Raw genomic sequence first — 25,326 nt, forward strand, 5'->3', positions numbered from 1 at the left:
AAGTCTAGGCTTAGTCTGTATTCCTTATAAAAACTCACCAAACCGAAAAGGCCACCTTTGGAGAGAGAGAGACCGTCTGTGCTGCGCCGTCAGGAGTCCTGCCAAGCAGGCAAAAGGGCCTACTCCCGTTCTCTCCACCCCGGAAGTCAAGAGCCTGGCAGGCAGTCTGACATGCGCAGCAGGCGGACTGTTCATCTCCCCAAAAGGGTGGTCCTTGAAAAACTGGCGTCTTTCAGTTATCCTAACCGACTGTTAAAAACTTTCATATTTTACCACAGGGAGGAGAGACTAGAGAACACCCTGAGAATACCACGAAAGGGATCTAACCTAAACTGGAGTTATTTTCTAGGGCAGCTAGGTGGAGCTGTGGATAGGGCAATGGAATTGGAATCAGGAAAACTCTTCCTGAGTTCAAAGTGGCCTCAGACACTTACTAGCTATGTAACCCTGAGCAAGTCATTTAACTCTACCTCAGTTCCTCATCTGTAAAATGGGCTAGAAAAGGAAATGGGAAAAAACCACTCCAGTATCTTTGTCAAGAAAACTCCAAATATATTCAAAAATAGTCAGACATGACTAAATAACAACAACAACAACAACAACAAATTATCCAGGATCTCATTGGTATTTTAAATCCTTTCCAATTTGCCCCTCCTACCTTCCAGTCTTCTCCCACCTTTTCCCCTCCACGGATGAAGAAACGGGCTCAATGTCAAGTCCATGAAATGAGTGTATTAGACTAGATGACCTCAAAAACTGCTTGTATTAGGGGGGCAGCTAGGTGGCGCAGTGGATAGAGCAGCGGCCCTGGATTCAGGAGGACCTGAGTTCAAATCTGGCCTCAGACGCTTGACACTTACTAGCTGTGTGACCCTGGGCAAGTCACTTAACCCCAATTGCCTCATCAGAAAAACCAAACAAACAAATAGGTGTGTCCTTCTCCAGTGGAAGGGGAGGAGAGGAGGGGAGGGGAGGGGGAAGAGAGAGCAAAAGGACACATGGGGTACTGTGGTGATGTAAGAAAGAGAAAATACCAATGAAAATTAATGGAAAAAAAAAGGATTGAGTTTGAGTGACACTCTGTAACTATTTGAACGGGACAAGTAAAACCTAGTTAGTGAGATCAGACAGAGAAAGAAAACTATTATGGACATTATCACTGATCAATATGGATGTAAAAATATTGAATAAAATTTTCACAAAATGCTTATTGCACTATATTAAAGAGATCATTCACTGTTGCCAGACTGAATTTATACTAGGAATGCAGGGACATAGTTTATCACTAGAAAACCTTAAATACAATTTATTTTCATTATTATCATTCCCCATATTAGTAATAGGTTTTTTTAAAAAATCACATGATTATATCTATAGATCCAGGAAAAACCAAAGCCTTTGGCAAAATAGAGCATTAATTTATATTGAAAACATTAAAAATATAGGAATAAATGGACCTTTCAGAGAATCATAGTATCATAGATCTATTTTAGATACCATTTAGTCTATGCACACCCCCATGTGCTGGCTCTCTGGCTCTGTTGCCCCACCCCCTCAATGTCTGTCTGTCTGTCTAAGAAAAGTTCACAGGTAGGAAGTGATAGAGGCAGGGTTTTTTTTTTGGGGGGGGGGGACGGGGTAATGAGGGTTAAGTGACTTGCCCAGGGTCACACAGCTAGTAAGTGTCAAGTGTTTGAGGCCAGATTTGAACTCAGGTCTTCCTGAATCCATGGTCAGTGCTTTATCCACTGCACCACCTAGCTGCCCCAGAGGCAGGTTTTGAGCCCAGGACCTCTGACTCTGACTTTCTCTACTATACTGTCCTCCCTTTAATATGAGAAACAAACTATTTAAATATGAGTTAGTGTTATTTGGGACTGAAGAAACACTGAAATACTTTCAAGTTCTGAAGTAAAGAAAAATCTCTGTCGTCCTGCTATTATTTGATACAGTTGTGGAAATGCACGCTGTAGCAGTAAAACAAGAAAAAGAAATTGGGGGAATAAATAAGGCAAATAGGAGGCAAAATTATCTCTGTTTGCAGATGATATGATGGTTTATTTAAATCCTAGCAATTCAACAAAAGAATTAATCAAAATAATTGGCACCTTAAATCAACAAAGATCTGTCAAGAACCTACTCTCCCCCACTCCTGTGCTCAGAGTACTGGGATACAAAAACAGAAAGGAAACAATTCTTGTACACTCAGGAGCTACATTGGGGGAGGGGGAAGGGGGGAGGGGGTGGGAGGAGAAGCCACATGTACATCTAAGTGTCTGATCAAAGTAGTTCCATCATTTCTATCTTTCTTATACAACTATATTCAAAATATATAAAACGTAATTACAAGGTAGTAGAAGAGAGTAATAGTGATTGGGGAGGCAGGGGGAGACGAGAAAAAGATGTTTGAGCAGACCCCTTTGTACGATATGAAGTATTTTAAGAGACACAGAGGAGTGAGTGCATTCCAGGCCTGAGAGGTGGCCACCCAAAGATAGAAAGTGGAGTGGGTTTTGTGAGGAAGAGCAAGAAAGCTAGTTAAATATCAGGAGTAGGAATTAGTTATATGATGTCATTGGCACAGGGAACTTGGGGGCTGAGGAAACTATCCTTCAATGCAGGTTGACACCTCTGAAACTTATCGTCTCAGAAGGTTGCATAGAGAAGTCTTTTATTTCTGTAAAATTTTATATAGTGTGATTCATATAATTCCTGAATATGTCTTGGCAGGCAGATTTCCAGATATTTTATACATTTTGTAGTTAATTTAAATGGAATTTCACCTCCTATCTTCTCTATTTCTTCCTGCTGTGTTTCATTGGTAATATGCAGAAATGGTGATGATTTATGTGAACTTACTTTATGTGCTGCTATTTTTCTGGAACTAATTTTTCAGTTGATTATTTAGGGTTCCCTAATTATACCACCATAGCTACCATTATCAAAACCCAATAGTTTTATTTTCTCTTTGCCTGTACTTATTTCACTACTTAGCATAGGGCCTAGCACCTAGTAGGTACTTAATAAATGTTTATTTTAACTGCTGCATTCATTCTCTCCTTCCTTCCTTCCTTCCTTCCTTCCTTCCTTCCTTCCTTCCTTCCTTCCTTCCTTCCTTCCTTCCTTCCTTCCTTCCTTCCTTCCTTCCTTCCTTCCATCTTTCCTCTTATTTGTAGAATTGATACTTCAAAACCTATATCAAACAGTATTGGGAAAATGGAATTGTTTTTTGAAAGGCAGCTAGTTTATTCCCAGTACGTATAATTATGATTCTTGGTTTTAGAAAAAAATATTATTTAAATTAAGGAAAGGCCTATTTATTTCCTGTGTTTTCTAGGGTGGTTTTTTTTGTTTGTTTGGTTTTTGTTTGTTTTTTTTTGGCAGGACAATGAGGGTTTAGTGATTTGCCCAGGGTCACAGAGCTAGTAAGTGTCAAGTGTCTGAGGTCGGGTTTGAACTCAGGTCCTCCTGAATGCAGGGCCAGTGCTTTATCCACTGCGCCACCTAGCTGCCCCATTTTCTAGTATTTTTAATAGGAATGAGTATAAAAAGGTTTCTGTCCCTATTGATATAATAATGATTTTTCTTGCTCTTGTTGTTAAAATGGTCTATTGTGTTGATAATTTTCCTAATGTTGAACTAATCCTACATTCCTATTATAAATCCAACATAATCAAAATGTATAATATTTGTAATATGTTACTATAGTCTCCCTGCCATATTTAAAATGGTTGCAACAAAGTTCCTTAGGATTGTTGATCTTTACTTTTCTTTCTCTACTTTGATTCTCCCTGGTTTAAGTCTCTATGGGGTAAGTATCAAGATTATTTTTGCATTATTGAAAGAATTTTGTAGGACTCCTTCTGTTCCTATTTATTTGAATAGCTTATATGATATTGGAATTAATTATTCTTTGGATATTCTATACAATATACTTATAAATCCATCTGGCCCTTGAATTTTTTTCCTTTGCAAGCTTATTATTTAGGTTTGTTCAATTTCTAGAATAAGAAATTTCAGAATAGAAATTGGGTTATTTAAATTCTCTATTGTTCCATTAATATGGGCATTTTATATTTTTGTAAATATTTATTCACTTCATTTAAGTTGTTTATTGGCATACAGAAGGGCAAATAATTTGGTTTTCTTCTTTCTTTGTTTGTACCAAATTAGCTAATGCACACGCGTTCTGTCTCTATCTCTTTCTCTCTCTCACAGTAGCTTTTTCTTTAAGTTTTGTCTGCTCCCTTTTCGGTTTGTTAGTGTTATAGGGGATTTTTTTTTGTTCCTTTTTGTCTTTTTAGTTTAATGCCCAATTCATTGATCTATTCTTTCTCTCTTTTGTTGAGGAAAGTGCTTAGCAATATAAATTTTCCACTAAGGACTGTTTTGTCTGAATCTTTTGGTATGTTGTCTTATTGTTGATGAAATTATTGTTTCAGTGATCCACAGTTCTTTATGATTAAGTTATTCTGTCTTTAATTTTAATTCTTTCATCAGAAGCCTTTTAATAAGTATAATTTTCATTGCATTGTAGTCAGTTAAAAATATGTGACATTTTTGTTTTTCTGAATTTGTTAATGAGTTTCTCATGTCTAAATACATGGTCACTTTTTATAAAGGGGCCATGTACTACTGAGTTACATTTATAGTTCTTTTTATTTCCATTCAGCCATCCCCAGAGGTCTTTGATATTTAACTTTCAAAAATCCTATTCAGGTCCTTAACTTCATTATTAGGGGTTTTTTTAGTTTATTTGCCTAGGTCTCAAGGGCATACATTGGGGTATGTCCCCCATTATCATAGTTTTATTGTTTTTCTCACTGTAACTCATTCAACTTGTCATTTACATATTTATGTGCTCTCATTTGTTGTATATATGTTAAATATTGATGATATTGTCTATGATAACTTTCAGCATGTTAGTTTCCCCATTTATCTCTTTTGATCAAGTTTATTTTTTGCTGTTACCATGCCTGAGATCATGGTTGTTATTCCTGCTGTTTATGAGTTTAGCTGTTCTGAGTGACTTTTTGTTTCAGGTGTATTTCTTCTAAACATCATTGTTGGAATATGCTTTCTAATTCATTCTGTTATCTTCTGTTTTATGGATAAGTTCATCATGTTCACAATTATGATAATTAATTGTATATTTCCATCAATCCTGTTTTCTTATATTTGTTCCTCTCATTGCTTTCCACTGCCTCCTCACTAAGAAGAAAAGGGTAATGAATAGGAAGGAGGAATATACTCTGAGTATTATAGGACTTGAAGTTAGGCATGAATTAAAATTCTGCCTCAGTTACTTAACAGCTGTCAGGCTTTGGAAAACTCTCTTAACCTCTTTCAGCCTCACATGTAAAAAGAGGATAATGGTAACATCTAATTTACTGGATTGTTGTGAAAATCAAATGAGATGACATGTAAAGTGCTTTGTAAATAAAATGTTACATAAATTCTGTCTCACTTCTCTCTCCCTCATCCAGGCTCCAGTCACAGGTTCTTACCCTTTCTTAATTTTTAAACCTTCCACTTCTCACAACCCACTGTAACCTCCCTCTTATCCCCTCCTGTTTCCCTGTTAATTTATGTGCGTATTCTTCTATACCCAGCTTTTTGTACATATACTAACCCCCTTATCTTTTGCCTTCTTTATAATCATAGATGCTAAATTTTGTGTGATCCTGGTTGTATGGCTTCTCAGTACTTGAATTCTTTTTTTGCTGGCTGTTGATTTTGTCTGACAGGGAAGCTGTATATTCTATCTATGGCATTACTGGGAGTTTATACTTTGGAATTTCTTTCTGGAGGTGACCAGTGGATTCTTTCTATTTTCACTTCCCTCTATGTCTTAGAGATCTGCATAGTTTTCTTTAATAATTTCTTGCAATATGAGGCTTCCCTTCTTTTTTTGATCATGGCTTTCAGGGAAGTCCACTGATTCTTAAATTATCTGTCCTTGATCTGTTTCTAGGTTAGTTATTTTTGATGCAAGGTACCTTATGTTTTCTTCCATTTTTTCCTCTTCTTTTGAATTTATTTTAATATTTCTTGTTGTCTGAGGAATCATTAACTTCTGTTTCATCCATCCTAATTTTCAAGGAGTTAGGTGAGGTTTTGTAAGCTGTTAAATTTTTTCCCCCCAATTCTTTCCTTTAGCGTACTCATTTAGTTAAGTAATTTTTAAGTCTTTTTTTTTTTTTTTTAAGTTTTTCTTCCTCTTAGCAGTTTCAGTTTTCCTTGTGTTTAAGATGCCTTTTTTTCTGTGGGGCTTTGCTTGTATGTATTTTAGAAGGTTTTTTTTGTGCCTTTTCTGGGTTTGTGTCTTTGGTATCTTGATGTCATCATAATAACATTTCCTAGTGAAAATCTTCTTTTTTTGGTTTACTTATTCTTCCAGCCTTACTTCCTGGGACTTTGTGTTAGGGTTAGGCTTCGGAAACTACTGGACCTTTCTGGAGAATGTCTGGGCCCTTCTTCATCTTGTTTTTTATTCTCTTTGGTCCTGTGGCTGCTGTCTTTGGATACTGAGTATGTTCTTCATGGACCTCAGTTACATCTCATTTTGGGGCCCTGCCCTCGGAGTAGTCTGATTCATTGCATGGTTTTATGATTGCTCTTCTGATCTGAACTTTGCAAGCTATTGACCCATTTGGGTTAGAGTGACAGCACTTTAAATTTGCTGCTGGTTGGAACTCTTGGATTCCTGTTGGCCTCATCCAGTTAGCTAGCTGGAAGATTCTACTAGGTCAGAGTGCACACCTGACAGTCTCTACCTTGGTCGGAGCTCCCTACCCTTTTTACTCAGCCATAGATCTCAGACCTGACTGAATGCTGAATCTGAGACCCAAATGTAGGTTCAAAGCCTCTCAGCCACTGCCCAGTAAGTCCATAGCCTTCAGGCCCTCAGGCCTATCATTGTTTGTAGTAGCTGGACTATAGCTCCTTAAATGCAGATCTCCTGTAGGATATGCTGGCTCTGTGGTCCATATTGTACAGCTGCACTTGGATTCTGCTCCTGCTCCTGGCACTGAGTCAGTCAGCCCTTGTCCTACAGGATCCGCGACCTTTTCTTGTCCCAGAGCCTAACTACAGGTTCTAGATTATTCCCCAGGCTAGAAGCCTCTGTATGATGCTTCTTGGCTTGGGAAGTTCTCTGTGCCCTCAGGCTTTTGTGCATCCATCTTCCTACAGCTGACCAAGGCTGTAAAAATGATTCACTGTATTTTTTCCTCTTGGGTTTCTAGGTCATGACTGTGTAGGGTTCTTTCTGGGTCTTTGTTGGGGTACTTATGGGGCAGAGATGCATTGTACTGCTTCCCTCTACTCTGCCATCTTTGCTGGTCTGGCATTTTATTTTAAAAGCCATCAAACTATGTAGACCCTTTGACCCAGTGATGCTACAACCAGGAATATGTATGAGGAGGTCAGGTCCAGAGTGAAGGGTCTTAAATATTACATAATATTTATAACTATGCAGAAATATTTATAGCAGTACTCTTTTAAATAACTAAAAAAAAAGTGGGTTCCAAACAATTGGAGAATGGCTAAGGAAAACTATCACACATGAATATAATCGAATAATATTGGGGCGTAAGAAATAATAAATATGAAGAATTCAGAGAGACTTGAGAACACTTGAATGAAGTGATGCCAAGTAAAGTAGGCACAATCAGGAGAATAATTTACACCTTGAGCACAATAATAGAAAAGAAAATATGGAAAGTCTTTAGAACTCTGATCAATGCAATGGCTATTTACACCTTCTGGGAATTAATATTGAAGCATAACCTCCTTCCTGCCTCTTGGAAGAGAGGTGGTGGACTATAAGTGCAGAATAAGTCATGCATCGTCAGATACAGCCAATGTGTTGATTTCTTTCATTTGACTTATTTGTTACAAGAGGAAGGTTCTGTTGCTTATGTGAAGGGAGCAGAGGGGAATGATTGAGACGGCACAGTGATAGAAATAAAAGAAACCAGATCAACAAAATATTGTAAACAATGTTATATAGTCTTATATCAAAAAGTAAATGTGACTTATCATCATTTTCTGCTCTTTTCCATCACCAGCCCCAAACATTTTTCATGTAAATACCCCCGTCCCCATACATACAAACATGACAGCTTCTTTTATGTTTCACCCATATTAACCATCATTTCCCAAACACAAAATCCAAATAAAAAATTAGCAAAGAAAGGAAGGATTCCTTAAGTGTGGAACTATCCCCTGGGCATTTTCTCCTACAGCGAAAAAAGTACATCACTGAAAAGTTTGGGTAACGGCACAGTCAATTTCTTTGTATTGGTGAGTCCCGGGTTGAAGAATATTTTTGACAGTGTTTTGACATATGAATTTGAAAAGTTATATAGGTTTCAATATTGAAATATTTCCCTTTCAGACCTATCTCAGTTACCACCTCCTTCATAAAACCATCCTAACATCTTCCACCACCAACTTTCTCTTAGGTGAAAGGGATCTCATTTTCCTTTCATTTTTCATAGTGTTCTCCCTGTACTTCTTTTTTGGATTTTGCTCACTCTTTTAATAGTAATATTCCCTTGGGCAAATATTACAGCCTTTCTGAGCCTTATTTCCTCATCTGTAAAATGGGGCTAATTATATTCCTACCAGCTCCCTCATATGATTGTTGTAAGGGAAGCACTTTGTAACCTTAGGGTGTGATATAAGTTGAAGCAGTCATTATTACTGTAAACTCTATTCTGTGCATTGGTCAGACACAACATTTTATTTCTCTTCTTCCATCTAATTCTTATAAGATTGGTCCAGAGTTGTGCTTTCTGTCGCCTTTGAATTTAAGTTGGACTTGTCATGTCAGGTGCTCTTGCCCATCTGAACCACTGAAAGATAAATGCTGGTGCTAATAAAAATGAAGACAGCATATGGCTCTCTATATTAACATTTTATTTTGTAGGTAAAATATTTCTAGGCAACTGACTCTGCTCACTTTGGTAGAGAAGGAGTTAACAGGTTAGCTCCCCTTGGTCATCCTCAGCATGGCTTCTTGCCTTTCAGAACTGCCAAGATGCTCACATTGTGCCTGGACATGTCGATGTCGAGGTTAGGGTCCTCCTGAGGGTTCTGTAGCTCGCTGCTCAGCAAGCTAGAACACGCTTGTCCCTGATTTCCTTGTTTTTCTTTCAACCCTTTCAGTGCCCTGCAGGAGTCATTAAATCAGAACTTCATGCTGATTGTCACCCATCGAGAAGTCCAGCGGGAGTACAGCTTGAACTTCTCGGGAAGCAGTACCATCCAGGAGGTGAGTTCTGTCTCACAGCTGAGGAAGAGAAGGAGCTCATTAGAGCTCATGTTGACCCTGTTAAAGAGGGCTTCTCTCTTCTGGCTGGAAGCTCTCTTTAGGTTTCATTACTGGGCTCTTAATTTTAATTAACTGGAGCATCAAAGATTACTGTAGATAAACTAAATGACCTGACCTTCAAAAGATAGATGGGAGCTTTTGATAATTCTTAAAATACTCTTATTTAATGTTATCGAAAAGAAAGTCTTTTAAATGTCATATTTTATGATGTAATAGTGAGTAAATAGTAGAAATATTCATTAGAAGAGTTGAGAAAAGTCATTTTGTTAACAGGATATATTTTAGAGAATTGTTTCCTCCTCAAATTTTGGTTACTCACCATGCAACTGAGGGGACAGGGAAAAGAGGTGCTGATATTTTATAAGCATGGCATCATTTCCCACTCCAAAATGGCCAACCAGAGCCACTCTTAGAAATAGAACCCTCCTTTCCTAAAGAGAAGCAGTAACCCTGGGTGTGCCCATGAACCCACCATGCCGAGCACCAGAACCCTGCCACATGGTGTTTTGTCAGTGTGCAACTAACCAACGTGTAGCCTAGGATTCCAGATTGTAAGTGACAGGCTACATTGCTAGGCTTTTTTCGGGATTAAACTTTCTGGACCTAAATCAGGCTTTTAACCTTAGGTATTTCCCAGACCAAATGATGCCCAGGGTGGTGGTTGTGAGGCGTGCCTTATGCCAAGGCTCAGTGAACTGCTGGTGATCTAGCAGATGACAAAAAGTAAGAACAAAGCTATTGCTAAGGATTGCCTGCTCCCCCTGAGATTGGCTATTTTATGCAAGCAACTAAAGTCGGAATGTCATTTGCGTCATTTGGCACTTGTTCCCAGTGACCAGGCTTCATCCTGGGAAATGGGTAGAAGTAGATCAAGCTGCTATGAACTTTACTTGTATAATTTCTTTCTGTATTTTAAACAAATTATATGGGCAAGTAAATTTAAATATTGATAACTTTAATCAATTATTTAACAACACTACAGTCTGGGCTTTTTCACATGTGTGCATTTTTTTTCCATGGGAAGGAGGGCTATAAAAATAAGCAGTGTCACTTCTGACCTGCATCACGGATGTTTTCTATTCTTGACATTTTAGAATATTCTTGTTCAAAGCCCCCATTATATTGCAGCTACCAGAAGAAGTAACTGTACTTAGGTGTTCCTCAAGTGCTGTTTGTGGTCAGAGTAAATTTTTTTTTTTTTAAACAAGGGAAATGTTTCAGTAACAGAAATAGAGAAATACAGTGGCCTTGATTGGCTTTTCTGAAGAGCAGTACATTTAATATGAAAAGGCTTGAGCAGTTCTTGTGAATAGTGGGATCTTTGAAGGATATGGTTATGTTCATTTCTTAGATGCTGTTAACATTTCACATTGCACATGCCCACAAGATGAAAATAAGTTAAGATTTATTTGGTTGAAAAATCCAAATGCCCAAGTGGTGAGCAGTCAACATGATAAAGAATCCAAGAACCCAACAGAGGAGTAAACCAAGGTGTGGACAGAGGAAGGGACTCACTCAAGGAAGAAACATAGGGAGAGAGTAGAGGAGGTTGGCTATGGAATTCAGCCTCATGGCTCAATATCAGAAGCTCTTCCAATTCATTGTACCTTATTTGAGACAGTGTTACTTTTCTCTTGGGGAAAATCATAGAGAATTCCTCCTTTTTCTTATTGAAAGTACCATAGCCATAGGTAGATTTTATGATTCACTTGGTATTTTACCTGTCATTTGTCGGAGATGCAACTTCTTCCCACAAGGGGGCAGAAAGGACTCTCCTTAGATTGTCTACAAATGCCGTTCAGTGCTTTCAAATGAGCTTCTCTCCTATTAACAAAAAGGAGCATAATGGCCAAGTTATTGTTTGATTTACAGATAATTGGCATATTGCAGGAAGGAGACTTAATTTCACCCTTTTAAATTAAACAGGGAGATTTAAAAAGACATAAAATATTCATTAATGTTCGGTGATTATAAAGTAGTGGCATATATTTATTTTTCCTTTATTACTGTTTCGATGGGAAAATACTGCAAATATTTCCGAAATCGAGTTGGCCATACTGACAAGTTGAAATGTTTAAGCAGTGTTAATGCAATCTGCTCACACCTGATATCCTATGCAGAAGGATTCAAAATGACTCCATTAATTATTAAAAGAAATATTTAAAATTCTATAAATGTACCATTGTTCGCCACAGTTGGATGCAACTGTCTCTCCAGGGTTTGGTATTTGGATTGTCACATATATTTTTAGGCTGCAGTGACTTGAAAGTCGTAAATATTTTTTCAGACTGTTTTCTGAGTATAGTTTACCAGTGATTTCTGGAAGAGTTTTGCAGAGAGAGAGAGAGAGAGAGAGAGAGAGAGCGAGAATGAGCGCACCTTCATTATTCCATAGTTTATTCTCTTTACTGGGGCTTCTGTTTTTCCACTGAGTTTTAAAATCTTTTAGATTGTGCTGGCCATAGCTAAGAAATGGAAGAGCCTGTGTTGTTTTCAAGCCGCTCCTTCCTGTCCACCACCATTCTAGTAGTAAACAGGTGCTTTTCTTCCCCTTGTCCCTCTTATACAGTAAAACTTTACAGGCTGTAGCACCCAGTGTTCTTCTGACCTCTTCCAGCAGTTTTGAGGCACCTCTTTGGGGAGTCACTGATGGTTTGCCATGAGCTTCTATTACTCAGAAGCAACAGCCACAGGCTCAGGGGGGTCAGAGCTGAAATGCAGCCATTTCTGCTAGAAGACTGAATCCCTGCTAGATTGGTGTGAAACCAAGAAGAACCTTGGGACTTATCTGCTGCTTTATTGTGTAACTAGCCCATGGGTGTGTTTTATATCATTAACATAGAGACATAATGCTAGATTTCCTAAATCACAATTACGCTGCCTCATGTTACAGAAATCTGCTTTCATTTATCTTAACCTGGTACAAGGGAGTAACTCCTAACCTGTTAATGTATCAAGAAAACCTCATCAGTTTTCATTGCACTGTTTGGGTACCCCATTATGGAAGGTCTTTACGTTACATTGGAAGGCGGGTCTGGTTTTTGAATGGAATTTCTGTTTAGTGAAATATGACTGAGAGATGAAGGCATGTTTGATCACCTGTTTTTATGAGATGTGACAATTGTGGACAAACAGTGAGGGAGAGAAATGGAGGCACCAAAATGGTTTGACTCTGCAGCCATATATGTTCGTGCAAGTAGACCCCAAGCAATGAGAGTTGGTGCTCGGCAGAGCTTTCTGTAAGCTATTGTCTAGGAAATCCCCAAGTGGTTGCAACTCTGCTCTAGGATTCCATTTCAGCCAAGAGATGTTGAAGTGGGCTTCTCTCAATTGAAGCTCTTTAACATATTTTCCTGCTTTAATTTATTTGTTCATTTAAAGTCCTAGGAATGAATCCTTCTCGAGAAGCGAGTAAAATCGAGATGCCAGAGGAGACAGAAGGGAGGGGAAAGAGGGTTCGACTGGCTCTAAGAAAAAATGCTTTTTCCTCCCTATCACTTTGTCAGTAGCATCTGCAACTAAAGTAACTAAATAATGTAAAAAATCACTATGATTCCTTGATTCCTTCAGCACCTTATCTGAAGTTCACTTAAAACTAATTAATTTTATTGGAAAATGAAAATAAGCTCACCCATATTTGAATGAATGTGCTATGGTGAGGATAAATGTCAAAATATATTTTGCATTATTATAGTATTAATAGATTTTACTGGTTGCAATCAAAAGCATTTGAGTTGGGTTAAAAATGTAATTTGCATAATCCTAAACCCCAAACACAGGTGGGGAAGGGAATAATTAGTGTCCCTAAAATCTAGCCAAACTCTTCTTGGAAACTGACCAGTTGTCTGTCTTAGTACTGCAAATGCTGAAATAGCAGGCAAAATTCTGCCCCTATTTCCATCTGCTATTCGCCAACTAGGTGCCCCCAGTGGGGCAAGGATAAGAGACCTTCAGTATCTCTGTTGTAGGTTGGGAAGTATTTTTTTTGTCATCTCTGCTAATAAGGTCTGTAAGTCATTGCTGGAAAGGTCTGAATCCTTGAAAATTTCATTCCCCACAACCCTCAGTAACATCACTATTCATAGTTGATATTTATTTAGCTTATCATAATAAAAATTGACCCATCTAAAGGTATCTCTTATACTCTTCTGGGAGACATTTTCCTTAATGGGAACTTGTCTAACAAACCCACTAGCAAGCCAATAATTGTTCAAGTGAGAATTAAAGGGAGACAGCAAAGGTCAGAAATCTGCAACAAGACATGAACTGTGTACATGAGTCATATTTGTCAGTCATCATCTGTGCTAAAGAATTATGCTGTGATAAATTAGACTAACCCTTAATCTGAAAAGAAAAGCCTCCCATGGTCCAAACTGTGAGAGGGTGTTTTGTTTATGGTGTGTCTCAAACCCACAGACTATTTTAGGCCCCGTTCCACCTCTGTGTGATAATCAAAGCTTTAATATTTAAATCTTGCCCACTAGATTTGTTTAACTTTTTTTTTAAAACCTTCATATTTATCACCAGTCTTTCCAATTATATATGTAAGAGCACATAAACTGTGGTTTCTCATGTATGTAATTGCACATAAACTGTGGAATCTAGTATCGGAAAGTACTTTTCTAAGAGTGGGTTAGAGTTTGAAACAAGGTTTGCAAATGCTTTACAGTAAGACCAAGTAAGGGTGTCGCTTTCTTGTTGGAAAGTTTCAAGGGAGGTGGGAAATGGGCTGCCCCTAAATTCGCGGGGCATTAGATTAGAATTAAATGGTTCTCATGGGTATGTTTCAAGAAGTGGTTTTTAAAAACCATTTGAAATCATGAAGACTGTGTTGGCAAGGAAGCAGGCGTTTCCCCCACTTCAGCTAAGGGTGAGATGGATTCAAAGCTCTCTCAGCTTTTAGCGAAGGAAATTATGAGCTTGCCGTTTCAATCTTCATGTTAACTGTGAGTTTCAAGTTGCTTTTGAAAGTGAGAGCTGGTGAAACCCAGCCAGCCCTCTTAGGCAGCCCAGTGATGGGGTCGCTTCTTTCCCCGGGCAGTTTTTTTTGTAGTGTTTAAATATGGACACCAGCCCCTAGGAAATCCAGCTTTCATCCGATTCCTCCTCGTGGCGGCTGCTGCTGCCAGAAGGGGACTTGCCCATTTTATCGCAAAACTTAATGTTTGCTTTGCTTTAAGATGCCCTTGGTCGGCCCGTTTTGCTCCCTTTCATTTCACCAAAGAGAACGCTCACGATGCCTGTCCAGAGTGCCCCTGACCCACGCGTATCCAGCGGTGGGACCCACTCACTGCACGAGGCCGATGTCGGCAGAGACCGGACTCCTGGGAGGCTCTGATGTGGAGGCCGGGTTCCTGGCCCTTGGTCCCTGGCTGCCTCAGGCTCCAGCTGGCCCCGGAGTTATGGGGAAGTCATCACCAGGGCCATCTTTCCGTGCAAGAAAAGGCAGAGAGGAAATCGTGGCGGCGCCGGGGCCCAAGACTGTAATAATCCTCTGGTACAATACGCCCTTGACAGGTTGTAATCGTGCTAATTGAAGAGCCTAATTCCTCCTCGCTCCGCGTCGCTCAAAGGCGGACCCAGCCGCTTGTTTTCCTTCTGACCAGATGGTCCCGATGAACACCTACTGTGCACTTGAAGGGCTCCCAGGAGCCTGACAAAGGCTGTGCCTGCCTGCAGCCGCTGCTGAAGACGCTGCCTCTGCCTGCAGCCGCTGCCGCTGCCTCTGCCTTTGCCTCTGCTTTTGCCGCTGCCGCTGCCGCTGCTCCGGGGCTGCCTGCCTCCCACCGGGAACACCGGACGCTGGTCGTTGGGAACCAGGCGGGCTGGGCTGGGCCGGCCTGAACCTGAGGGCAGAATCCCGGCACAACCCGTTCTGTCCCATTCTGTCCTGGCCAGTCCAGCCTGCCCCCACCCCCCACCCTCACCCTCCAGCTCTGGTGAAAGGAAGGAAGCCTTGGAGTAGTTCTTGGGGGCATGTTATTGGGGGGTCGCTGCCTTTGAGTGCTAGCAAGAGAAAAGCCGGAGCAACAGTTGACCGAGTTGACTGAGCAGGCGCTTTGTGTCCCGCCAGGAATCCCTGCTTTGGGGCCCTTTTGTGTTGGCCCTGGAATGTGGTCCCCGTTGCCGCCTCCCCGCTCTCCCCCCAGCCCCACCCCCAGCCCAGCTTAGGGCCGGGCTTATGTTCCTGGGCCAGAGCTGTTTATCATCTCTATTTTAATATTTTCTTTCCATCAAGTTAGCAGCAGCAGCAGAATGTGTGCCCAGGAGCTCCTGGTGATTTGGCAAAGTTGGGAGGGAAGGAAAGAAGGTTGAGGTAGGCAGGCTGGCAGCTCCCGGGCCTTACAGCTACAACACTGAGCAGAGGCCCCGAGATGATCGGGCTAATGAGAAGTCACTCGCACATACAGACCCATAGTAGCCCAGTTAGTCTTTCTTTTTCCCTTTTTGCTGAGAAGCGAAATCACTGTTTTCTAATACTTTTCCTTCCCCTCTCCACAGTGGACACTGAGAAGGAAAGAACTTGGAGGGAAGACTGGAGGTGGAACAGGGCAGGAGGAAGGATATGGGCTACATTTGGTCCTCAGAAACCCCATTGGGACCTGGGAATGTGGCCTCTTGTACAAATAGCCAAGGCAGTGTTAAGCTGTTAGAAATGGGACTGGGGTAGGAGCTAGCCTTACAAGCAACAAACTAGTTGGAGAATTTCTCCAAACTTAACAAAATGATCAGTATTAACCAGAAATAACACTGAGTGACCCCCCCCCCCCAACTGTGCTCCCTTAAGCTTGAAGCCAGCCCCCTGCCTAGTTTGCACAATGGGCAGCTCCTGGCCCAGCCCTGTGGCAGTCCCTGCTTTGAGCCCCTGGCCAAAGGCGTCAGAGCTAGCACTGCTTCCCAACGACCTGGCATTTTTGACAATCTTAAGCAAATCGACTTTTTATCCTGTGTTTTTATGGTGAAGCCCAGACCAGTATGAAGGGACAGGCAAAGGGTGATATTAGCAGCCCTTAAAGTCTGTCTTTGATTGTAATAAATAACAAGCAGTAGCAATGCAATCATTCTGATAGCTTATAATTAGTGAAACCGTAATTGTAAACATTCCAGCCCTTTCGTAAAGTTTATCCCAGTCTTCTTAAATAAATACCATGAATAGACTCTTTATGTAAAATTGAAAGATAATGCCCTGTGGTAGTCAGCATGTTTTCATTACAATCTCAATTAAATGTCTTGCAAAAAAAAAATCTTCTGGGATTTCTCAGAAATATAAGTATTTCAAACTGAAGAGGGTGGAAAATCATCACTGGCCATTAAAACAAAATTCATTCTTTTTTATTATTAATTTGGTCATTATTTTAGGGCTTATTCATTGGAATTCAGGGTTCAGGGGGGGAGGGGAGAACTCCAACCTTCAACCAGTCAAATAGGCGGGGATAGCGGTAAGCAGTGAGGTGTTAATGAATTGATATCCTGGATTTAAAAAAAAAAAAGCTTTCAAGAACTTATCTGAATGAGAAAGAAAAACTTATTGAATTTTTACGGCAAGAAACTCTTTAAAATGAAGGTTAAGCTGCTTGGTTCTATTACTTGTAGGCACAATAAAAGCTATCTTCAAAGAGAGAAGCTCAATTAACAGGGAAGGAAGGGAATGGGATTCATGGGGACCGTGCAATGGACACTCCCTTCCCTGAGCCCTGCCGGGGCTGCCTTCCTAATAATGAAGAGTTTGTTGATAGCCTTGTTTCAAATACTAAGTCCCAGATTTCATGGAAACTGGGAGCAGGGGCTAAGAAGGGGCTGTGGCTGCCCTAGGAAAAGGGCTAGGGAGAGGGTAACAGTTACTCCATAAATCTATCTAGGTGCTTCCTACTCACCTCTCCTCTCTCTTGGCAAATACGGGTTAGTAAGATTCTCTCCTTGTTTTGAGACAACCGAGGATAGGCTCAAATGATGTGGGAGCTTCATAAACATCAATTTCACCATAGCTTAGCCTATTCAAGTGATAGGGGTGCCACAAAATTCTGTATCAGTGTAGAACTGAGAACGAGCTTATTTATAAACTGTTTAGGCCACTACCCCATGTTTTACAGTCGAAGAAACTGCAGCCCCGAGAGAGGAAGGATTTTGCCCCAAATTAAAAGGCTAGGATCTGATCTGGGCTTTGAATGCAGGCCCTCCAAACTTTAAATCCAGTGTTCTTTCTATCATACCATATCATATCATATTTATGTTTTTTCTCGTGCCAAATTTAACTTGGTCATATTCTCCTAGACTCTGCACTTTAAATTATTTTCTGGTTTTTTAATGTGTCATATATAGTAGTGTCAAGCCAAGGATTTATTCCTTTGCAAACATATTTAGAATGGTAAGCTTTTTATTTATTCTCTCTCTCTCTCTCTCTCTCTCTCACTCTCATCCTGCTGCTCACTTATTAGGGGAGGAGTAAAATACCCCCTGGTTTCCCTCAATAGATCCCTGTTACTGTGTTGTTTTTTTTTTAAAGGAAAAAAAAAAGATGTTAAAAGCTCATGGCAAACATTTGTAATAAATGGCACAATGTATGCCTTGCTTTGTGGTAGTTGCGTGACCAGACAGTGGAGCCCAGGATTGTTTTAAGGTTTTTACAGCTGCAGGGGAAAAGCATCTGTTCGGAGCAAAGCCGGCATTGTTTAATTTTGACACTCACTTTTCCATGCTTCTTGTACCAGGCTCTGGATTAGATGCCACAAGGATGAAATTTGTTTTAAGTTGCTCCCCAGTGCAGCTGTCCCCATCGATGGCTGCGTCAGCTTAAGCACAGCAGACGTAGCCTAAACAAGCATCTTTGTCCAGGGTCACCTCGCTCGGCCAGGAAAGCTCAGAGGAGGAATGTTAGTAATAATGTTTATCATGAATAATGACAGAATTAATTTGCAGGCTTATTTAGCTCACATAGGATTCCAGTTTCAGTGATTTTTTCCCCCCATGGACAGGAGTAGCATTATTGAACCTCTCTTTTAAATTTCGTTTTTTCAAGAAAATCAAGTATTCTGTTTTCACAGACCTCATTCTTCCAAGGTAAATTGTGTGGCTTGTTGACTGAATTAGCAGGGAACTGAAAACAAAACCTCTCCAAGTCTGAGGGGCTTTGCGGCAATCTTGAAAAATGGACAATTTTATAGAATAATAATTTTTCTTTAATGTTTCAAGTGAATGAAAAATGAAAGAGCACTTCACTTTGCGGGCTTCCTGGAATTGTGTGAATTTCTACCCAGCTGGTCCAAATTGATTGATACAGGGCCAAATATTTGTCTGCCTACATTTCAAAGTCTGTAATTTGCTAATGAATTGTGGTAATAATCTTTCATCATACATGAAAGATTTAGCCAAACAATTTGCTAACTATGTATTTTGATCACAACATTTTTGGACTTAAACCAAGCTTTACATCTGTTTTACAGCTAATATACAGGGACTGGGAAGGGGAGGAAAATACTCTTAAACCTGGTCACTCATGGAGAGGGGATTAAGGGAGGCCTGGGGAAGAAAATCTTTAGGACCAGGGCAGGGTAATACTGAAGGGGATCTGTGGCCAAGAGTGATGTATCAGTACCATTCAGGCTTATAGTGTGGGCCAGCAAGGAAATGTCATCTTGACTTAAGCCTAAAGTGCCCCAAGGAGACCCTGGGCCTGGCAGAGAAAAAAACAATGGATGGCATATTGTATGTGTTTTGCAGCCCTTTGCCAGAAAGTTAAATGTACACAAATTGGAGCTAGTTCAAGGAAAGAGATAAAAGGTCAAGGGGCTGTTGGGTGACAAAAGTCATGGAGAAATAAGTGTAATTTGACCAATTAGTAACTAAGGTGAGAGTTGAAGCTCCCTGCAAATCTTTGAAATAGCCATTGAAGCCAACGAGATTCCGGGAATTCAGAATAGCAATATACAGGAAAATGATGAAGCTATTATTGTGAGGTGGATATTTTAGACAGGAATAGCTTGCCTGTTGGAGAAGCAGAAAAAGCCTTACTCTTGAAGGGTTTTTGTTTGTTTGTTTTTGTTTTGTTTTGTACATTTCAAGTTATACTCTGGAAAGAATTCTCCATTGGCTGGTGCAGAGAGAGAGAGAGGGCCAGGAGATGGTGAGAAATATGACTACCTGCATCACTCTGGCAAGCTCAGGGGGCCATGATTTCTGCTTTGCCTCATGGCGGCTGAATTGTTTCCAAGTTGCTCATTAAGAGGCAATTCACTAATAATATTTGAGTAATTTTTCAAAGCCAACAGTTTAATCTCAGGTTTTTGCATATCCCCTTACTAAATTTTAGCCCACTTCTCTTAAGAGCACCTTGGAAGAGGGCTTGGGTGGGTTTTTTGTTTGTTTGTTTTGGCTTTTTAATAAAGTGCTTGTGAAAGGGACCCTGGTAAAGACTTCTCTCTCAAGACTTCTCTCTCAGTGTCCAGAGAGAATGAGCGCACCCTTTCCAAAGGAACTGGGCCAGATGTCATCCTTGCAGAAGCATTCTGTTCAAATCAGAACCAAAGAAAGGAAATTGGGCCTATCCGTTCTCAACAGAAACCAGGGCATTTAGAAGTCTTCAAACAAGTAACATGTAGTGAAGATAACAAGAAGAACAAAAGAGGTGACCAGAGCAGCGTCTACCCACCCCGGACCACTGGCTGACCTCCCTTGGCAAGGGCTGACATTTGCCATCCTTGCCTGTCTTCAGAAAGATGAAAAGCATCGGTAATGTTTCCAAACACAGCCTGGCCACCTATGCTGCTTCCTCTTCCTCGTGGGACTGTGGCCGAGCTTCTCCTCTGAATTAGAATCTTGTTCCCTCTATCCCTATGTCTCCCTTCCCTTCACAGGACTCCCCAGGAGAGTTTCCCTGATTTTCCCTCAATTCTCCTTGGCCCTGCTCATCACACCCGTATCTCATCTTATTGTTTATTCGGGCATATCTTCATTTTTCAGTTGACTCACAATCTTCATGAGAGCAGAGGCTCTGTCTTTTCTAAGCTTTCTTTTGCACCCTGAGAGTAATATAGTACTCTGTACACAACAGGTATCTGATAAATGATCATGGATCTGAACTTCAAGTTAAAATTTGGTGAAGCTTCTACTGGTGGGGTTTTTTTTCTCAGTTGCTTCTCAATTGTCTGAGTTAATCGGAAAATATACAAAATCAATTTGAGAACAAAATGGTCAATGCATACAGAAATGAAATAACAAAGGATTTGATTTTGCCAATTAGAGAGATTCTTTTTGGTTCAGTTGTTGACTTTTGAGTTTTATGAAAAATTTGTAATTATATTTGATTCATTTTGAAACTCAAAATATAGCACTGGGTTTTTGATAAGTATTTCTGGATCATTGATGTTTTTATCAAGAATTCCTTTGCTACTTTGCCTAAAAAATATGTGAAATGCATATTTCATGAAGACAGTATTTTTGATGCAATCATTTCTCCAATGTTAAAATTTTTTAATGGACATGTAGAGATTAAACTCAAATCATTGTATTGATTAGCAGTCAGCACAGTGCCTAGCACATAGTAGGCATTTAATAAATACTTTTTGATAGACTGATTAGTGTCTGTTGCATTGGGAGAGAACCTTCCACAGGTCCAAGGTCATCAAAATTATACAAAGAGGGGGCAGCTAGGTGGCGCAGTGGATAAAGCACCAGCCTTGGATTCAGGAGGACCTGAGTTCAAATTTGGCCTCAGACACTTGACACTTACTAGCTGTGTGACCCTGGGCAAGTCACTTAACCCTCACTGCCCAGCAAAAACCAAAAACCAAAAACAAACAAAATTATACAAAGAGAACTTAATCTGGTGATATTGAACATCTCTTCCCTCAAACTGGAACTCTCTAGCTAGCCATGTATGTCAATAACTCTGAAGACCCCAGTGGGCTTTAGAGATCGTTCTGCCTTAGAAGGAAACTGAGCACAGAGGCAGGGCTGCTGGTAGGTGTTTAACAGTTGGCTCACAACAAACTTCCACGTTTAAGTTGCAATAGGAACATTTTCTCCATCAGTTTCTTAATTCCAGACAATCAAGAAAACAATGAGTCAAGTGCTGGTTTGTAACATTTGCTGATTTAAATGTGTACTCTGAAAATTTATGGGCTGTCCCAAGCACAAGCTGACCCCAGCACCTTCTGCTTAGAAGGCAGAAAGAGCAGAGCCTGCATGTGAACCAAGCAAGGTCAGGGGCTGCTTAGTTTTGCAAGATGATGCTACAGGAGGGAAAAAGAATATCAGTGGTGGGAGGGATCTGAGAGACTGTGTTCTCTAACCCCATAAAGGTTGTTCCGGGGGCAGCTAGGTGGCGCAGTGGATAAAGCACTAGCCCTGGAGTCAGGAGGACCTGAATTCAAATCCAGCCTTAGATACTTGATACTTACTAGCTGTGTGACTTAACCCTCATTGCCCCACAAAAAAGAAGGAAAAAAAAAGATTGTCCCAAGGTTATACCACGTGGATATGGCAGAGCCGGAGTGTCATTTGTACTGATTCCTCGCCTCATTCTGCACACCATGGAATCAGTCTAGCAGAATTACAATGTAAGAAATTCAGGCGGGTGGTTTTTAAGTTTTTGTCTCCAGGGGTAATTGTCTGAATTTTTTATGATTTGTAGCTAACAAATAAACTCAGAGATTTTGTAGTAATGGGATGTGGAAGAAACAGTAGAACTTAGAATAATAAGTTTAAGCTGTAGAGAAGACATGAGGAATGCACGGAATAGATTGAATAGGTTCCAGATCACAGGCAGGTCACTGTTTGGGCTAGAAGCAGATGACCCCTTTTCAGCTGTGTGGAAGAGAGAATTCTTTCTCTAGTTGTCTCTGAAGTCCCTTTAAACTCCAAAGTTGTGGCTGTCTGTGAGGGTTGAATTTGGAATTAGTAAGACATAGGCTTAAATCCTAGACCTGACATTTACTAATTTAGCATCGATGGGCAAACCACTCTGAAACCACTCTGGGCCTCTGTCTTCCTATCTGTAAAATGGAGATAATCCCTGAAGTACTCTATCTCATGAGGATTCTTTCCCTCTCTCCCTCTCTCCCCTCTCCCCATTCCCCTCTCCTCTCTTCACTCTCCCCTCTTCCCTCTCATTTATAGGTATAGCTCCCATTTCTTTAGCATTTCAAGATTTCCAAAGCTCCTGACCTCCCAAAAGTCTGGGAGGCACATAGTGTGTCATAAAGGTAGCATAGTTGCTATTGTCAAGCATGCATTTTATTTCCTTCTGAATAATAAAGTGATTTAATTTTGTCTCGAAATGAACTTTTGGCTTGAATATTCAGGATTCAGCAAGGCCTATAACCCCAAGTCTGTTTCCCAAGTCAAAGTAAGGTGGAGTTCATTTGATTTCAGTGCCTTTTGTTTCACTCATTTATTAGGGAATTAAATCCACTTGGGAAAATTATTATCTCAATGATATTTCCAGTAAACTCAGATTAAAAGGACCATGTTTTTACTTTACTCTTTCATGAACTCTGCTGTCTTATCAGTGAAGGCCTTGTCCTCTTCTCCCAATGCAAACAATGGCCCTTCCACACGTCAGCTAGCATGGTTCTTGTTCTACACATTTTCCCCTGAAGTTCTCCCCAACATGCTGGTGGTATTGCCCTGGAGTGTGCTGGCATCCCAGCATAACTCTTGGGCCCGTAAGCTGGACCGGGGCTGGGGGGAGCTGGAGGAGGGGCGCATCCTCACTGTGGGGCTGGCCAATCACTTTTCCTACCATATTCCTGCCATAAAGATCCCTCAGCCATATTTTTGGTAGTACTTCTCACATGTGAAGGATCATTGCTGGCGTCCTGTTACCCAGCCATGCCCATCATAGATTTTCCTTCAACTTCAATAGGACTTGATCCCCATAAGCAAGGTGAGGTGACTGGAAAGCAGTTTTGATCATCTTTGCTTTCCATGGAAGGGAAATATGGCTTGCCCCACATCACATGGCTGGTCACTGTTTGGGCTAGAAGTAGAAACCAAGTTAATGACTGCTCAAATCTTGTGTTTCCTCCCTTGTTTTTTCTCTCTATCCCCATACCTTAGATGATTTCAGAAAGAGACATTCTAATTTTGAGATGTCCTTTGGAAAGGGCCAGGTTTCCTGATGTTGTCATCTGAGTTCAGACTTCAATAATTTTTCTTGGAAATGAAGGGTCTTAACTTTTCAATTTGCCAATCTGCTATATTATCTCATTTTATGAGTTCAATGGCTGTTCATTCAACTTATTATCCTTATTGCCATTATTATTCATTTAATTTATTTATCAAGTTCCTCTTCTTTGGCTATGGAGGCTTCCCACTTTCTCACCTGACTTCTTTCCTTAGGTAAGTGACCTTTCACTTACGTTCCAAGTTAGTGTGACCAGTCTTAAATCATTTCACAAATATCAAATTCCATTTTTCTTTAATTTTGTTGTTAAATTAGTTTGGGCCAAACTTTGTATTAGCATTGCTGTCCATTAATTATATTGATACTGATATTTTAGTGAAACAGAACTTTAATTTACTGATGATAGGTATCAGTTGGCTTTCTTGTTTTGATTGAATTTATCATTGACACAAAATTTAAAAAATATTTGCATTATGATCTTCAATTGTTTTATGTCTCTGGTCTCATTGAAGATGCATACAATGAAATTCTGATAAGTGACATTTTCTGCTAGATTCCACAACTGTTAGAGGTAGGAAAGATCACATACAGAATCACAGAAGTAAAATTAGAAATGGTTTTTGCGGTTATCCAGGACAAATTTCCATTTTTGTCAATGGGGAAAGTGAGAACTAGAGAGGTGAACTGATTTTATATACTCAGTGTTTGTTGAAGCAGATGCGTGGTGGCACCATATGCCCAGAGCCGGCTCTTGGGCAGGGCTAGAAGGGTGCTGGCCACATCAGCTGTCACACTTAGAAGTTGGGGGCTTTGGGCAAGTCGTTCAACCTTGTAGACTCTCTTTTGTAAAACTGGGGCAACAGGGCTCACTTCCAGGGTTGTACTTGGAAGAAACTTTATAGATTTTATCATCCTTTAGAAATGTGATGCATGTAGATGGCTATCCAGTATTGGATTGAGCATAGCAAGTACTACTCAAGGCTAGGTGGGTCATTCAGGAATGGGAAAGATGCACATTCTCATTTAGATACGGTCTCCTGTGTGTGAGGAAGACCTCTTGCCAAATTCCAGGAAAATAAGAACATAAAGGTCTTAATAGAGCTTTAAGGGAGAACCAAATAACTATGGCTAGGGTGATACTCTTCCACCATATTTTATTCCCATTATAAAAATACCATTTCAAAGCATAGTTTAAAGAGTAGACATTTGCAGTCAGAAGACCAGGTTGGAATCCTGACTGCTATTTACTACAGCTGTGTCCATGGGCACCTTCTCAGTGCCTCAGCCCCGCTACCTAGCATTTATGTAACCTAGACCAGTAATGTCAAACTCAAATAGAACCTTGGGCTGCATGTTGACTTATAACATTATTTATATTTTATTCTATTTTTGTTTATTTTGTTAAACATTTCCCAATGACATTTTAATCTGGTTTGGGCCACACTTAGGAGTGTTTGGGATGCATGTTCTCCCCAGTTTGATACTTCTTACTTAGGTGACTTCTGCATCCCCTCTGTCTCTACATCTGTGATTCTACGATCATCCCTTGGTCTCAGTTTCTCCATATTTAAAATGGGGTCTCTGAATCCTTAGAGAGAGGCTGTGAGATGGTGGATAGATTACTGGCTCTAGAGCCATGAAGACCTGGGTTCAAGTGATGCCTCTTTTACATCCTGGCCATATGACCCTGGGCAAGTCACTCATCCTCTAAATGCTTTCAACTGCTAATGAATGAGAAAGAATTTATTAAGCAATTATTATGTGCAAAGCACTAGGCTGAGTGCTGGAGTCAGATAGAAAAGCAAAACAGTGGCAGTTTTCCGGGCACTCATATTCAAATAGAAGGAGGCTTCAGCTGGTTTAG

The 25,326-nt window shown here is 40.3% G+C and overlaps 1 protein-coding gene across 2 annotated transcripts in view; it reads left to right on the forward strand.

Moving 5' to 3' along the window:
• FAF1 (Fas associated factor 1) overlaps positions 1-25,326 on the forward strand; it is a 427,555-nt gene that overhangs the window by 183,970 nt on the left and 218,259 nt on the right. For both annotated transcript variants that reach the window (XM_044001590.1, XM_044001591.1), the window contains exon 7: positions 9,175-9,280. In XM_044001590.1, coding sequence (XP_043857525.1) covers positions 9,175-9,280 — 106 coding nt within the window. The remainder of the gene's footprint in view (positions 1-9,174; positions 9,281-25,326) is intronic.

Source organism: Dromiciops gliroides, chromosome 4 (assembly GCF_019393635.1).
Source record: "Dromiciops gliroides isolate mDroGli1 chromosome 4, mDroGli1.pri, whole genome shotgun sequence".
Lineage (NCBI taxonomy): Eukaryota > Metazoa > Chordata > Mammalia > Microbiotheria > Microbiotheriidae > Dromiciops > Dromiciops gliroides.